General features: G+C 44.6%; 1 protein-coding gene across 1 annotated transcript in view; it reads left to right on the top strand.

The window, feature by feature from the left end:
• FBXW8 (F-box and WD repeat domain containing 8) overlaps positions 1-17,856 on the top strand; it is a gene marked incomplete at its 5' end in the record, with an annotated part of 113,557 nt that overhangs the window by 87,529 nt on the left and 8,172 nt on the right. The window contains one exon of the mRNA XM_081113357.1: positions 7,491-7,618. Coding sequence (XP_080969483.1) covers positions 7,491-7,618 — 128 coding nt within the window. The remainder of the gene's footprint in view (positions 1-7,490; positions 7,619-17,856) is intronic.

The following is a 17,856-nucleotide window of genomic DNA, read 5'->3' as shown; positions in this document are numbered from 1 at the left end:
CTCTCCTGTGTGCCAAGCAGAGTACAGGAGTCCAAGGGTGCCTCCATTCACTCCAGACTCAGTGCTGGAGGGGTCCCCTGTGCACCTGCGTCCTCTGGTTGTGGTACATCGCCCTGAGTCAGGGCCCCCAGCTGCTTGGAATAATAGGTCAGGATACAGTCTGTTCTATTTCTTTATTCCCAAAGCTGCATTGTTGTTGTTGTAAATAGTCAGTACTTGTATACTTTTATGAATGTTTACCTGAATCTTTGCTTACTATTCCTTTCAGCATGTCAGACCTTTTTTTTCTGGACCATCTTCCAAAAGCGTGTTCTTTAGAAGTTCCTTTAGTGAGAGCTCACTTCCCTTTCTGGATTTAGTGTTCTCTATTTGTTGTTGTTGTTATTTATTGATTTTAGAGAGAGAAAGGAAGGGGGGGGGAGAAAGATCAGTTTGTTATTCCACTTATTTATGCATCCATTGGTTCATCCTTATATGTCCTGACCAGGGATCAAACCCACAACCTTGGCATATCAGGATGACATTGTAATCAACTGAGCTACCCAACGAGTTCACTATCTTCCATTTTTGTAAACAAGTGTTCTTCATGTTTTAATTTTTTTTTAAAGTCTTTATTTCACCCTCATTCTAAGGCAGCTTCACTAGTCCTTTATAATTCTAGGCTAACAGTCACTTTCTGAGATCTCAGCCCCTTGAAGAGATTAGTGGTTGTGACTTCCACTGATGCCACTGAGATGTTGGCTGTTGGTCTCATTGTCATTTCCTTCTACGGCTCTTTCTCTTTGGGCTGCTTTTAAGATCTTTTCCTTGTTTTTAATTTTCTGCGGTTTCACTCTAATGTCTCCTGAGTGTGGATTTAGTTTTACTTCTCCTGTTTGGGGTTTCTTATGCTTCCTTCCTTCAGTTGTAGAAAATTCTCAGCCGTTGTTGAAGTTTTCCTCTCCCTCGTTTTCTGTTCTTTCTGTCTGGGCTCAGATTAGGTGTGTGTTAGGCCAACATGTCTCCTCCGTGCTGTCCACAGCCCATTCATATCTTCTTTCTCCATCTCTCTGTGTTGCCTTCTAAACAGTTTCTTAAAATCTACCTGACAATTCACAGAATTCTTTCTTGCGCTCTGTTTAATTATTTGTGTAACTCATTCATTGACCTTTTAATTTCTAGAGGTCTACTTTTTTTAGAACTGTTTAGTCATGTTTCTGTTTTTGACCCCTACCTTCTTTTAATTCTGTAAACATTCTCTTTATCTGATATCCTTGGAAGTGAATTCTTCTGTTTGTTTTCTGCCTGTCGCGTAGGATGAGGTGTTTCTTTCTGTATTTGGAGTCTGTTTTTGTTGTGAGCTCCTATTTGGCTGATGGTGATTGTAGATGTCCTAAGGGGCCTGGGTTGAGAGGGTCTTCCTCCTGAGAGTAGTTCTGCAGGTACCAGAGCACGTTACCAACCTGGAAGTACTTTAAACTGATGTCTGGGCATGGGGTTTTGGCCTTGCAGGGAGCGTACTTCAGCCTCTGAACCTGGGTGAGGGCGGATGTGTGCTAGCACACCCCAGGGCAAACATTTTCCATCCTGAGCCGAACCTGAGGCAGATCCCCCTCCGGGTAGGCTCTTTTGGCCAATGAACAGACCGTTTCCATAGCTTGCTTTTTACTGGGTGCGCATAGCCGTACCAGGGCCCGCTGTATGCAGAGGCCTCAGTCTGGTGTTCTGTGTGTGCTGGCAGGTGTCCCAGAGCACCCCCGGCATGAGAGCTCTTTCCTTTCTGGATTTAGTGTTCTCTATTTGTTGTTATTTATTGATTTGGGGGGGGGGCGGTGGGGGACAGAAACATTGATTTGTTATTCCACTTATTTATGCATCCATTGGTTGATTCTTATATGTCCTGACTGGGGATCGAACCCACAACCTTGGCATATCAGGATGACACTGTAACCAACTGAGCTACCTGGCCAGGCCACTGTTCTCCTTTTTTGGCTCCTCAGAACTTTTCTGATTTCTTAGAACTTAAACAGAGAGGTTGAAGGAATGTTTATTGATACTAAATCCTATCCAGCCTTCTTAGCGTTTGTAAGCAGCGGGGTTTTCCAGGCATTCTAGTCTGCCACATTTTCAGAACTGCCACATTTTCAGTTTGTGGGGAGGGTGGGGGTTGTAGGATCTGGATATTATGGCTCTAGAACAGGGGTGGGCAAACTTTTTGACTCGAGGGCCACAATGGGTTCGTAAACTGGACCAGAGGGCCGGAACAAAAGCATGGATGGAGTGTTTGTGTGAACTAATATAAATTCAAAGTAAACATCATTACATAAAAGGGTACGGTCTTTTTTTTTTTTTAGTTTTATTCATTTCAAACGGGCCGGATCCGGCCCGCTGGCCGTAGTTTGCCCACAGCTGTTCTAGAATCTGGTTATTGTGGAACCTCCTTCTGTTTGAGTAGGATGAAGTATTCCTTTGTACATGACAGTAGCAAGATTAGACATCTAGAAATTGGGACTGGGGGAGGGGAGGCAAGGAGCAGGTGTTAAGCAAAAAAAAAAGGAATGAGTATTTATTGTGTCCCAGATTGTGGTAAGCCCTGGGTTTCCCTGATAACGTGTACTGAGCAGTTGTCTATATACTGAGCACCGGGCACATGCTGCATCCTTAATCAAAGCTGCAAGAATGAATGATAGGATTGCTTTCACAAGGAACATATAGTCCAAGTCTAGGACAGCATTTTACACATGGCGGGGCGCTTGGTAACAGCCTCCGCTGACCTGCTAAATGAGTTTCCTTGGGGACGCTCCTAGCCCCAGTGCTGAAGAACCACAGGTCAGGAGAGGCCGGAGGAAGCGAAGGCACAGTTTAAGGTGGCACCTTGGAAACCCCAGATGAAGCACCTTTGGCACTGACCAGAGGGAACGAGGTCTGTGTGCTGACGGCCCAGCGAGAGCACAACACAAGCTTGATAGGGATGGAAGACGGGGTGGGGGTTATTTGCTTTACTCTCTAGAATTTGGCTTCTTATGACTTCCCCCTCATAAGAGAAGAATATATGTGGTCGTGAGGGAGGCAGGTTATCAGGGATCAGAAAAGAAAGTAGGTAGACTGTGTCATCTCCAAGAATTTCAATCAATTCCCATGCCCTTTATTCTTCACTCTGCTTCAGTCCAGCTCAGCAGCACTAGTCCTGTGCTGGCACTCCCTCCCTCTCTAGTGGCCGTATACAAGTTAGCTGCAGCTCACAACGCTGCTTCAGTGTAAGGAAGCCTTCTGGCCACTCCTACCCCTTCAGAAGGGCAGTGCTGGGGTGCGTAGCAGGTGAGCTGCTGCTTGGTTTGATACTGCTGTTCGTGCAATGCCTTTGGCAGATAAGTGAGCACGAGGAAGACTATTTTTGTAAACTTTATCAAAGAAAACAGAGGGGTTCCTTTCTTCATTCACCATCATGTGACCAAAAGTCGGAGGCTGCAAGGCTGTCATCTCTTCATGGCGATTCTGCATACACGTGGTTCCAGGTTATGGGGTCGGTAGCAGTCTTAGATTTAGAATGTGTTTGCAGTGCTAAATCCAGTTCTTCCTGTGTGAAGGAGGACGTTGGCCTGCCTTGAGCTCACCCCACTGCAGGGACAGTAGTTACTTCTCAGCCCTTTCCTTGAGGGTTTGCTTGGACAGCCAGTCCTGGGTGCACTAAACGGCCTAGGGCCCCTAGGGCTCTAGGCCACACCTGGAGGGTGCAGGGCCCTCCTGCACCAGGACAGTGACTGATGCTTCCCAGATGTTGGGCCTGTGGCTCCTTCCTGACTCTACAGGGCTGTCCCTGCTGCTTACAACACCAGCTGCTAGGACATGGCTGTAAGGTGGGTCTCCTCAGAGAGGTGAGCCCCTCGTCTGCAGGAGCAGGACAGCTGGTGGCCGCGCACCAGCTGGCGGAGAGGTGGATGGTTTCAGCTGGCAGCAGGCGGAGGCTTCTGCGCGTCATCCGCCGTCCCTGTCATTCCAGTGCCCACTCCACTGAAGATGGTTAATAAATACTGTTGACTGGCTGTTGAGCGAATTACAGCATTATTTATTTTGTCTAAAAATTAGAAACAACCCAAATATCTACCAGTATGGAATTAAATATCCACAGAGAAATTCTATGCTGCCATTAAAAATAACAAGGTTTACCTATAGGTATTGACGGGGAAAGAACACTCCTGGTATTTAATAGGAAAACCAAATTGTAGAGCAATAGTCCCATTCATGGAAAAGAATAATTTTATACACACATACAGGGAGAGGGAGGAGACGGGTAGACACAGACAGATGTGTATAGAAGAAGTTAGCAGTATATACACTAAGCTGTTCAAGTGGTTATCTCTGAGAGGTGGATGCACAGGAGGTTACTGCTTTCGTTATATAATTCTGTTATGTTAGATTAACTTGAACAAAATTCAGAGTTAGGATTCTAAGACTAGGGTTTATGAAAATACTTTAAGATCCCTGAAGTTCTTTTCAAACAGTGATTGCTTCCATCAGGTGCCTCTACATCTGCCTGGAAGCTAAGGAGAAAGGAAAACCACCCAGAATGCATCTCTCGTAGTTATCTTTGCAAAATATATGCCACTCTTAACATGGTTTCACTGTTTTAGAAAGTTCTTGAAGAAGCATCTGACTCCTATAAAAATGTGCCCTGTAATCACTATGTAAGCTCTTTTGTACTATCCACTTGGTATTTAAAAGAAAAAATCCCCAGCAACATCTATTGATTTGGCGGTCGCATTAGTGCAGAATATTTTCTCCAAGATTGTAGCTATGGGTAATTTTTTCCTTCTTTCCAGCATATCCATACACCTCTGAGGGTGAGTCAAGTGGCCATGGGTTGAGACTCACCCAACTAGGGCAATAAAGAGGAAAATTAGTCTAATGCATGGTCTTAACAAGAGGGAGAGTGTGAGCATGAATAATTAATCTCACTAGTCTGTGGCAGTCAGATAAAATGAAGTCCCATTTGCTCAACCTTATTAAAAGAGAGAGAGTACGGGAGGGAGGGAGGAATAGAGGGGGAGGAATGGTAAAGGTCGTTAAGGGACTTGTAACATGGAAAGAACCGCCTCCGAGATGGGTAATGTGTTTTCTAATCTCTGTGGTCTTTAACTAAACGTAATGGTGCAGGTACTGTTGGGATAGTTCTGATTCACTGAATTACTAAGCATTGTAGGAGATACACGAGTCCTGATAGCTTAGACGTCTTTATGCAGAGGCTCTTCACAGAGGGATGCGAACTCATTGTGTCCCTCAGACATGGTCCATCCACTTGTAAAGAAAGAACTAGAAAAAGTAAAGAATAGGAACTGACTCAATATCAGATTTCAATCCTTATATTTACCATGGACATTGTATATTTTAAAGGCCTACCTTCCGACTATAGAAGCTGAAGTATTTTAAAAACAAGATATTGAGCCGTAGCCAGTTTGCTCAGTGGTTAGAGTGTCATTCTGCAGACTAAAGGGTTGCGGGTTTGAATCTGGTCATGGCACGTACCTCGGTTGCAGACTCGATCCCCAGACCCCGTTGGTGCCAGTGCAAGAGGCAACCAATCACTGTCTCTCTCTCACATCAGTGCGTCTCTTTCTCTGTCTCTTTCCCTCTCTTCTACTCTCTTTAAAAAACAACCAATGGAAAATAATATCCTTAGGTGAGGATTAACAAAAAAAAAAACACCCACAAGATATATTGAGTCCAAGAATCCTACTGAAAGGTCTATAATGATAAGTGTAAAATATTACTTTTAAGATAGACCATGAAGTTGCTGTTTTTAATTTTTTTCTCTCCAGGAGCTGATTTTATGCAATTTTTATGTTATTCCCTGTAGATAAAAGATTTGATTATTACTGTGTTCTTACCTGGAAGAAGACTCTTATTTTGGATATTTTAGAATTGTTGAAATTTTCTTTTATTTTCAACTGCATAAAAATAACATTTAGTTTGTTTACTCTAGTCTTTATGGGTTAAAGTTTGAAATCGCCCTCTTCCAGATGCTGTTAGCAATAGTTAGTATTATAGGGTTGCCTGGACTATTAGGAATTTCTAAAGATTCACTTGTTAGAAATGTGTGTTGACAGTGAGATTGATGAAGTTCAAGGTGGAGACAGTTTGTTCACTTCTCAATACTAAAATAAGAACCTGTATACTAATACTTGATAAATGAATAGGTTAACATGACAATGAAAGCACATTTTCGTATGTGTACTAAGAGAGGAGACTCGCTACAAAATATTCATATTAAAACTTTCGAGTTCAGTGATTGATTTTAACCCCATGATCAACAGAATGGAATGTAGGCACCGAACTGTGTTGATGAAGAGGTTTTTGACTGTGAATTTGGGAGCAAGATGTGTCCTCAGTACTTACAACAGTGACTGACCCAAAGCAAGTGGTTCATGTTAATTAAGTTGAACTGAATTACTAAGGTTTTTTTAGGAGAAGTCTTAAATCTTCAGAAAGATTATTTATGAATCATCTTTTTATTTTTCTTTTGCTGGAGAGAAGGTACGGAAGTGTTTACATTTAAAAAAATATATTGTCGCCCTAACCGGTTTGGCTCAGTGGATAGAGCATCAGCCTGCGGACTCAAGGGTCCCAGGTTCGATTCTGGTCAACCTCAGTTGCAGGCACATACCCAGTGGGGAGTGTGCAGGAGGCAGCTGATCGATGTTTCTCTCTCATCAATGTTTCTGACTCTCTTTATCCCTCTCCCTTCCTCTCTGTAAAAAAAAAAAAAAAAAAAAAAAAATCAAATATAAATATATATATATATGTATATGTATATATATATGTGTGTATATATATATATATATATATATACATATACATATATATATATATATATATATATATATAGTCTAGAGATCAAGACCACCTTCTTATTTGCCTCCGTACGTTATGGAACAGAGCTCCTTAAAATTAGCAAGTGGAGAATGACTGAAAAGAGAAGCATTGGGACCAGGACTTGGGGTTTGTCGTTTAGTCTAAAGGACTCATCTAGTGGTTAACTGTGCAAGCTTCATCCTCCTGGATGCTGGAACTGTTCTTTCCTGCACCTTCCGTGGTATGAATACAGGGAGCAGAAGAAGAAAGAGAACCCGCGCTGGCTGGCCGCATGCTTCTGGATCTGCTCGCTTTCCCATTGATTCCAAACCAGGCGCAGTCAGTGACCTTCGTTTCCTCTTAGGAGACGCAAACCTAATTTCTTCATTTGGCATTTTTCTGTGTGTCTTTTGAGTTTGTTTGCACCTTGGACTAAGGAATTCTCTGGATTTTCCTTTATTTCCTTTTGCATTTCCTTCTGTCATTCTAACAGCCCTCTCCCTGCAATCTCACTCCCTGGAAAAGGTCAGCGTATTTAGTGGCAGAACATCTTTACTAGGTGCTGGGGCAAAGCCCTGCCTGGATGTGCTGAAATGAAGCGTGTTGATGTAGGGCTGCTGTATGTACTAATAACAGGGCACCCGCATGTTCTTTCTCCCCAGATCCTGGTCTACAGCCTGGAAGCAGAACGCTGCCTCTCGAAACTGGGCAACGCGCTTGGCGACTTCACCTGCGTCAACCTCAGGGACAGCCCTCCCCACCTCATGGTCAGCGGCAACATGGACCGGAGGTATGTCTGAGTAGCAGGTTTTGTAGCCACAGCTCTTTGTGTCGCGGCCTGGCTGCCCAACCTCATTGCTCACGCGTGTCCTCCGCGGCTCACACTCCGCAGTGCTCACTCCACGGCTCCGTCCACTGTGCTCAGCCCCATCCCAGAGATGCTGTCTCTGTGAACCTGGAGAACAGCCTCGCATTAGGTAATAGTTGGACGGCGCCGTCTCTGCCTCCTTTCTGCAGCGCCACGGGAAGGTGGTCTTTTAAGCCATTTGGTGGACGCAGTTGGTGGAAGGCCCAGTGAGACCACTTGGAATAAATTTGTTTGGCATTTAAAAGCTCACTTTCTAATATTAAAAACAATAACCTAAGGGATGAATCATGTTCAACGAAATAGGGTTGCCTGCCAAATGATGTCAAGAGTGTGTTTCCGAGCGCCGTGGTGTCCCGCTGGTGATGGGGAAGAGGCCGCATGTGAACAGATTCCAGTTCCTATTTAGGTGATTAGCAGCCTTCTCTTCAGCGCATTGGCTCGGGGAGTCGGGTTTTCCTGGTGCAGGTCCCGTGCCAGCCACGGACGCTCCAGGAACCATCAGCACGAAAGGATTAAAGTGTTTGAAAAGACTCCGTGTCCAAATTTTAGTGTTTTTCCCCCATCCCCATGTCCTCTCCCCATGTCTTTTCTTTTCCTTTTTTAAATTTTTGGCTGGTTATAGGCCATGTCTGATCCAGCCCTGAGGAGAGGTGGCATGGCTAGAGGCCAGGGTCTGCGCGCCCCTCCTCTGCTGGCCCCAGGCTGCAGGTGGTGGCTGCTCGGCGGGGGGATCAGACGCGAGCGGGGCCTCCTCCGTGCCAAGCCCCACATCTCTGCCGCAGCAGTGCAGCACTTGCAAAAATAATCATTTTGTCAAACAATATTTTCAACTCCTGACCTTCACCCTCCACTACCCCTTTCCCTCAGAGCCAAAAGAAAACGTGAGAATGCTTTACTGAAAGGAAATACTTGGTCGCTTTTCTCAAGGCCCCCAGACATAGCCGATATTTCCGAGGCTTGAGAATTGAACTCCTCAGTGTGTCCAGTTTTCCTCTTAAAAAGCGCAGCCAGGCTTGATAAGTGGCCCCGTGTGCCCCAGCAAATGAAACACGTCAGTTTGTAGTTTTACCGTCACGTTTTAGTTTCCAGACCGAGCTACACAAAGGCTCCAAGCTTATCTGATAGGGTCTCCCCAAGGGGACCTCGCAGCTCCTCGCTTTCCAGGAGAGCACATGCAAGGGCGCTGCGGCGTCCAGGTGGGAGGGTGGGGCTTGTCGGTGAGGTTTACAGCGTGGCCGTGTAGGCGGCCGCCACAGCTGGACTCCCGGAAACCTGCTTTCCGCCTGCCTTAGCCCAGTCAGCTCTAGGGGACGGGCACGCCAGGCTGTCGGGACCACTGTCGGTTCCACCCCGATGCCAGGTAGTCCGAGTGGCACACACTCAGTGTATACAGCGTGTCCCAAAAATGTACACACACTTTGAATGATTATAAAGTCAGTGTTTATTAGCGTACTGTTCATTTTCAAAATTTAAAGGAATCCAGGAATGAGTAATTTTTTTATCAATGCCTGTTTTCAAACTGATGACCGTTCTGGTCCAGGCACTGCTGATAACACGCAGCAATGGAATCACAAACATCAAGAATCATTTCGTTAGGTAGTTGTGTGCCTTTAATTCATCAACTGTTACTGTAAACTTTATCTTTTATGTATCCCCACCCATAAAAACAAAAGTCTAGTGCACTTTAGGATAAATTTTCTTCATTCAAATCAGTTAAAAAGCAGTGAAAATTAAGTGAGTTATCAGTTAAAGTGTATATACACACACACTCCAGAGTTAAGCAAAGCTGACTTAACTCCGGAGCAGGCTGCCTACTCATGCGACCATTGCCAGCGAGGAGCCACTGCTCAGCGTGCAGAGTTTGTGGTCATCTTGCAATCCAGACTTGATCACATTAAGCCCATTTTATTAGTAAACCAATGTTATTTTTTAAACCCTCTGTCTCCGTGGATGAAAAGAACAGACTAATGACTTGGAGTTGGGGAGGGGGCCATCCGAAGTGGCCTCAGTCAGGGCAGCCCTACTGTGTGCCAGCTGTTTGACCAGAGTATGTCCGAGTCCCACCATCGTACGGAGGATTATTCCTATGAGTCAGAGTAGCAGGATAAGCGATATGAATTTGAAACACAGGGGTTAAACATTGTACATCTGGAAAAAGGAAGGAATAAGGAACCTAAACTTCTAAATGTAGTACAGGGAAATATCATGAGGTTTTTCCCCCTCAAAGGCTTAATAGCTATGAGTAGGAGCTCATTAGAGAGGCACACCCATGCTTGTACAGCTTGTTTTATTTCAAAAGTGGGAGTAAGGGGTCAGATACTATGAAAAGAACTACATCCTAGACTGTAACTTAATGGCTAATGCAATTTTTAAAAACCTGGACCCTCCTTTTTCTTAACTTAAAAAACGGAATTTCCAGTGCATTCTCTTAGTACTTTATAAATAACTTGAGAATGACATGGGCTCTAAAGATGCATAAAACTGTCCCAGATTAAGACAAAAATAATTTTTCATTAAAATAAGGAAATCAGCTGAAACCGGTTTGGCTCAGTGGATAGAGTGTCAGCCTGTGGACTGAAAGGTCCCAGGTTTGATTCCGGTCAAGGGCATGTACCTGGGTTGCGGGCACATCCCCAATAGGAGATGTGCAGGAGGCAGCTGATCGATGTTTCTCTCTCATCTATGTTTCTCTCTATCCCTCTCCCTTCCTCTCTGTAAAAAATCAATAAAATATATTTTAAAAAAATAAGGAAATCAGCTTGAGTTAGTTTGCAAACAGGTGGAATTTGCAAGGAGTTTCTTTTTTTGGTGAGAGGTGGGGGGTGCGGATGTTAGACCTTTTAATATTGTCCCACAGATCACGGAAGCTCTGTTCACTTCTTTCCCAGCTCCACCTCTTCAGGTCACATGGTATCTATTGTGTAACTTCAGGTTCACTAGCTCTTCCTCTGTCATCTCCATTCTGCTGATGAGCTCATCGGTGACTTTTATTTCAGATTTTGTATTTTTGAATTCCAAAATTTCCGTTCATTTCTTTTTCATAGTTTCTATTTCTCTGTTCCAAATGTCAGTCTTTCTTACCTTTTTACCTTTTTAAAAAAATATATATTTTATTGATTTTTTACAGAGAGGAAGGGAGAGGGATAGAGAGTTAGAAATATCGATGGGAGAGAAACACCGATCAGCTCCCTCCCGCACTCCTCCTACTGGGGATGTGCCCGCAACCAAGGTACATGCCCTTGACCGGAATTGAACCCGGGACCCTTCAGTCTGCAGGCCAACACTCTATCCACTGAGCCAAACCAGTCAGGGCACCTTTTTACCTTTTTTAAAATACATGTTTTTATTGATTTTTTAGAGAAAGAGGAAGGGAGAGGGATAGAGAGAAAATCATTGATTGGCTGCCTCCTGCACACCCCTTACTAGGGATCGAACCCGTGATCTCTTTGGTTCATGGTTGATGCTCGACCACTGAGCAACACCAGCGGGGCACCATTTTACTTTTACCTCATGGAATATAGTTACAATAGCTGCTTTAAAGTTATTAATGATTCCCCAAATCTGGGTTGTTTTAGGGTTGACATCTGTTAGTTGTTTTTCCCTTTGAGAATGGGTCACATTTTTCTGGTTTTTTTGGGGGGCGGTGGGTATGTCAGGTAATTTTGGTTTGCATCCTGGACATTTTGAATGTTAGGTCCTGCCCACTTTGGATCCTGTTATATAATCCTCTGGCAACTGTTGAGATTTTTTTACTGATTTAAAGGCAGGCCGTCACCCTGGTTAGGTGCAGACTGCAGGTGCTGTCTTGCCTTTGGTGGGTGGTGATTGCAGTGTCTGTTCAATTTCCAAAGCCTCTGCCGTGCCCCTCTAGCTGTGGGCCCATGTGCCACGCGGGATAGTCTGAGATGGCAGCAGGGCAGAATAGTGGAGTCCTCAGGGCCTCCACAGGGGGCTGTCTGCACAGCTCAGAGAGGAGCCTGGGGTTGCTGGGGGTCATTCAGAGATGGGCTCCCTTCTCCAGGTCCCCTCTTCATCCCTGTACTTGCCAGCCTCCACGGCTCCTTTCTCTGGGCCTGTGATCAGTAGTTGGGTTTCTCTCTGTTTTACCTGCCTTCACTGCTGCCACCATGCAGTTCTATGACATTATTTGTTCCGCACGGGCCCCCTTTCCTGGTTCTTCAGAGTGAAGTTTCTTTTAGCGTTTAAGCTCCTGCAGCACCACACGGCTCTGCACTGGCGCTCATCCCCAGCGCGAGGCTGGGAGAGAAAAGGGAAAATGAGAAACCTTTTCCCCACCGTCTCTCCTTAACTCCCCAGAGTCCTCAGTAACTGGCTTTTTGTGTTTTGTGCAGGGGTTGTGATTGCAGTCAGCAGAGGTCAGAGCCGTGTTGGGCTCACTGCATCTGGGCCAGGATCAGAACTCTCTCTCTTAAACGATTTAATTAAATGCTGTGTTCAGCAGTAGAGGCTTTGGTAAAGGAGGCCCCTTCCTGTCCTGTGGCGCTCAGTCTTCTCCTCTGTGATCTGCTCCTTCTTTCCCAGTCAACTCTGGGTCTAGAATGGAGAAGCTTATCAGTGCTCTGCCGGGAAGAATCAGACAAGAGTTGGGGGTAAGGGCATATGTTAGGTTGTTAGTGAGTTGCCAAGGCAGCATTCACTGAACCAACAAATCGCACTGCTTCTTCTCCATAATCTTAAGATTATTTTTTAAAATATATTTGTATTGATTTCAGAGGGGAAGAGAGAGGGAGGGAGGGAGGGAGAGAGAGAGAGAGAGAGAGAGAGAGAGAGAGAGAGAGAGAGAGAGGAGAGAATCATCAATGATGAGAGAGAACCATCAGCTGCCTCCTGCACACTCTACACTGAGGATTGAGCCCGCAACCTAGGCATGTGCCCTTGACCGGAATCGAACCTGGGACCCTTCAGTCTGCAGGCTGATGCTCTATCCACTGAGCCAAGCCAGCTGGGGCATCTCAAGATTATTTTTAGCAGCTTTATTGAGAGAAAATTTCATACCTACAGTTCATCAATTTAAATTGCAATTCAATGTAAAGTTCACAAGGTTATACAACCACCACCAAGTTAATTCTAGAACATTTTCATCACTTCACATAAACCTCATACCCATTAGTAGTCACTCTTCGTCTCCAACCTGTCCCTCCAGGTGTAGGCAGCCACTACCTACTTTCTGTCTCTGTGGGTCTGTTTTGAACACCTCACATATAACATAAATGGAATCATATAACATGTGACCTTTTGTGACTGTCTTCTTCCACTTGGCATGTTTATAAGATAAACTTGCAGCATGAGTCACTACCCCCTTCCTTTTTACAGCCAAATACTATTTCATTGTATGAATATACCACATTTATTCATTTGTCAGTTAATGGGCATTTGTGTTTTGGGGTTTTTTTTAACCATTATGTATGCTGCGGTTACCATTCAAGTACAAATTTTGTGTAGATATATGTTTTCTGTTTTCTTGGATATATACTTATGAATGGAATTGCTGGCTTATTTGGTAACTCTGTGCTTAACAACTTGAGGAATTGCCAGACTGTCTGAGTGGCTGTTCAAATTTCTCCACCTCCTCAACAATATGTGCCATTGTCTCTGATGGCAGCTGTTCTAATGGGTGAAGTGGTATCTCATTGTGGTTTTTAAAATTTTTTATTGAAGTTATTGGGGTGACCTTGGTTAATAAGATTATATAAGTTTCAAGTGTACAGTTCTATAATACATCATCTGTATATTGCATTATGCATTCACCACCCAAAGTCAAGTCTCTTTCAGTCATGAAAAGCAAAATAAGTCAGACGGAGAAAGTCAAGAACCATTGGTTTTAATTTTCATCCTCCTGGTTGCTAATGACATTGAGCACCCTTTGATGGGCGTTTGGCCTCTCTGAATAGATGTGTACTCAGATCGTTGGCCCATTTTTTAGATTGGGTTCTCTTTTTACTTACTGAGTTGTAAGAGCTCTTTATGTATTCCAGATACCCTCCCTTCTCAGATAGAATTTGTAAATATGTCCTCCCATTCTGTGGGTTGTCTTTTTATTCTCTTGTCTCTTGATGGTGTCCTTCGAAGCACACAGGTTTTCATTTTGATGAAGTTCAGGTCATCTCTTTTTTCGTTGTTACTTGTGCTGTTGGTATTATATTTAAGAAGTCATTTACTAGCCCAGAGTCACAAAGATTTACTACTGTTTTTTCTTCAAAGAATTTTTGTACTTTTGGCTCTTAGAGTGAGGTCACAATGCATTTGGAGTTAATTTTTGTATATGGTGTGAGGTGGGAGTCCAACCTCATTCTTTTGCATGTGGATAACTAATTGTCCAGCATCGTGTGTTGAGAGGACTATTCCTTCCCCATTGAATTGTCTTGGCACCATTGTTGAAAATCAATTGACCATAAAATAGAGGGGTTATTCGAGGTATACTCATCTGATTAAAATTTAAAAAGAAATTAAAGTAAATGGAATGTTTCTGCGTTTCCAATTTGGGGTCCTGTGCCCTATTATTTTGGTGTTTCCTACATCATTGTGTCTAGAGGTGAAACCGTGGGCTGGCTTGTGAGGGGCCGCAGAATGTACGGCCACGCAGAGCTCTCTCCTGTTGACCTGGCTGAGGAAACAGGCCCAGGAAGGTGGAGTGATTAGTCCAAGGGGCCTATTGCTCTTTGTGGGCAAGATACGGAGAACTGGAGACTTCAGAGACGCAGCTTTAAAGTAGAGAGCTCTCAGCATAGCCTCTTTGGATCAAACTGGGCTGTTTTTCTAGTTGCTGTTTCAAGTGAATCACTTACTAAAGGCCATCACCAGTATTATCTAGATAAAGCTATTGATTTTGGCATATAAAGGTTATATTTAAAATCCTCTTTAATAGCTCAGATTAAATGAAACAAAACAGAATCATGTATTGATTTTTTTAAAATACTAATTTTCTTTATTAATTTGGTCATTTTTTTTAAGCCTATATTTTAATGCCTCTTGCTTGTTCCCTTTATTTTCTGGATAGAAATATAGCTGACGGGCAGGTCCTTCTTAATGAAACTGCCGAGCTGAGCCGGAATAGGCTTCACCTTTGCAGCTTGCGTTATTATTACATGGGATTATTTAATCCAAAGCAATGGGAAGCCAGCCCTGAGTTGTGACCCCCAATTAAAGAGTCTCAGCGCTCACTGCTTGCCCTGACAAATACAAAGTTGCGGTGTGCTCTGGCCCTGCTGCCTGCTGTTAGAGCGAGAGTGGGGCGTGCATGTTGTATCTGCTCCATCTGCAAGTGTTGTAATAAGTTATTCAAAGCTCTTAGCACAGGACCAACCCGAGCGTGCCTCCCTCTCCGTTCCAGCACGTTTTCCTGCCCATCAGATGGATGCTCCTCTGTTGGAGGCTTTGGAAGGTTCTGGTGTCTTTTGTTTTAATTGGCGGGCTAGAGCCGACTCCTATGGTGCGATTTTCATTAGAGAGGGACTGGAGAGAGGGAGTGCTGGAACAGCCCTCCAAATCCAACCATGAATATTAAACATAATACAATTACAGCTTTCGGACCAATTATTTTTCTTTTCAGCGGGCAAAGTTGATGAAATACGTGCTAGATAGGGACTCAGTACCTACCATTGGCTTCTTGTTGTCCCTGGAATCAGCCGTCTTGGCATATACTTGTGCCCGTTTGCTGTGCTACCTGTTCCCAGCGCCGAGTATTTGATTTGAGAGCTGAGGACACGGGCTTTGCCAAGGTGCGCTGCGTTCGGGTTGGTGCCGCGCCCCGTCAGCTGTTCGAGGCAGACACCGGACCCTGCATGTGCAGCTGAGCGGCTGTGTGGACCTCGCACGCTGTGGTGCGTGCTGTTTCTATCTGGCGACAAGAGGCCAGAGTGATGCTCTCCAAGGAGATGTCATGTAAATGCTTTTCCTTTTCCCTGTGGGGAGAAGTGAAGTCTGTTTTGGCCCACTTTTGTCTCCTTGGTGATACAAAATACGCAAGTGCTGTATCTTTTGGTATATTTGTTTGTTTTGTTTGGAGCCATCCGTGCTGGTATCTAAATACAATAGGAAAACAGATGGCAAACTTTGAACTTCTGGACCAAATTCGTGTTTGCCTTTGTCTCCTTAACAGCCAAACTGTAAATTACAGAGCATAAATATTCAACAGAGGGGCTCTTTATGAAAATCACCACGGCAAAGTAGGCCCTTATTAACCAGATATGTGCTGAAAAGTGTTTGGGCTAAATGTTTGCTTTCCTGTCCCTTTCAGGTCCCCATTAGCAAGCCGTTGGGCTGTGGTTGCTACAGGCCAAGCTCCTAGGGTGCTGACACCTTCCTGCCCTTTTTCACCACCAGGGCCTTGATGGTGCCTCTAAGGGCTGGAGGGGAGACCTTCGTTTCCCAGCACATTGCACGTTCTCCTGCATCCCTGCAGGTCCAGCTCCCTCCTGGGAAGTGGATTAAATGGCTGCTGGAGTAACAGGGGTCGCCATTAATATGTGTCACCCAGTTAGTTGCATGTCCTACCCAGGAAGAATTCATGCATCTCCTCTGTGCTCTGAGGCGACATCTATATTTGAAGCAGAGTAGGTATGCACATGGGAGGGTGAGGGATGTGCACAGTTTAGAGTAACGAATGCCTGCGCACGCCCCACCCAGCTTAAACAGCGTGGCTGTACCTCACGGTGCCCGTTCAGTCACAAATGAGTTCTTGTTTCTTAAAACAACATGGCAGTGTCCTGAAGAAAAAAGTAAAAGCCGCCTTTCCCCCCTTATTTGTAGCTGCCACTCTTCCCCCAGGTAACTGCTACCAATTTGAATATGTCCTTCCAGGATTTTCTTTACATTTTTTCAATTTTACTTAAACAGGTATCCTGTACATTCAAACTTCATTAACGGGCACAGAGGCACCCGGCCAGCACGGCTCAGGGGTTGAGCGTCAGCCTATGAACCAGGAGGTCACGTTTTGATTCCTGGTCAGGGCACCTGCCCAGGCTGTGGGCTTGATCCCCAGTGTGGGGTGTGCAGGAGGCAGCTGATCAGTGATTTTCTCTCGTCATTGATGTTTCTATCTCTCCCTCTCCCTTCCTCTCTGAAATTAATAGAAATATACATTTTTTTAAAGCACAGAGGCATTAATAGGAAGCATTCGGTCTTCCGGGAACAGTGAGCCTTTCCTAAGGAGCTACTGCACGTGCCCAGCATACACCCTCCGCCTGTCACACGCAGGCCGTGGTTGGACGCAGGGCCGTGCTTTGGTGACAGCTGCCTGTCAGTGTTCCGAGCTCTGTCTCACTCTCCAGTGGCTGCACAGGCTCCACTGTCCGGATGCACCGTGATTGCTTTAGCTCCCTCTCCATCGAGGGAGCGAGTTGTGCCATCCAACTGCATGAGGACTTAAATGTTGTTTCTAGTTTTTCCCGTCGCTCTAATGTCATTCCTTAGTAGGGCATGCCTTTTTTCCTTAGGTTGCTTTTAAGACCTCTTTTAGACTTTTGCATATTCCCACTTTATGATATGATACTCTTAGGTGGTATTTCTGTTTATTTTGATTATGGCTCATGAAGTATGAATATGCATCACTGTCATTGATTCAAGAAACATATTGGCCATTAACTACTTGAATATTGCTTCTTTGCCACACACACACTCTATTTTTTCCTTCTGGAACTTCTTTCCAACACATGCTAAACCGTTCCTTCTATTCTTCCTGTCTCTTAACCCCTCATTCACATTGTTCACCTGTTTAATTTCTGTTCTGCATTCTAGGTAATTTTTCAGATGTATCCTCTAATTCATAAACTCTTCCAGCCTGTTAATTCCAGGGACTGTATTTTCATTTGTAGAAGGTTACTTTGGCATTTTTATAAAGCAGGAATCTCAATACTCCCACCCCCTCCCCCTCTGGGTGGGCCTGTGTCCAGGTAAGATCCAGACCCATTGGCTCCTGAGATTGGCACCTGCCAGCAGCCTCACCCACCACACATGCACACAGGAGCCTGGCACTGCAGCTCCAGCTCTCCAGGCTGGTTCTCAGCTCGAGCCCTGGGGAAGTCGCTGGTTTTGTGAGCTCAGTATTGCATTTAAAAGGATATCCAGCAGTATTAAGGGATTTTCAATGAGTGGGTCAACAAGTTGCTGAAACAGAAGCCCCATCTTTTGCTACTAAAAAC

Source organism: Myotis nattereri, assembly GCF_964212035.1.
Source record: "Myotis nattereri genome assembly, chromosome: 19".
NCBI classification, from domain to species: Eukaryota; Metazoa; Chordata; class Mammalia; order Chiroptera; family Vespertilionidae; genus Myotis; species Myotis nattereri.
This window is presented reverse-complemented; position numbering and strand designations above follow the sequence as displayed.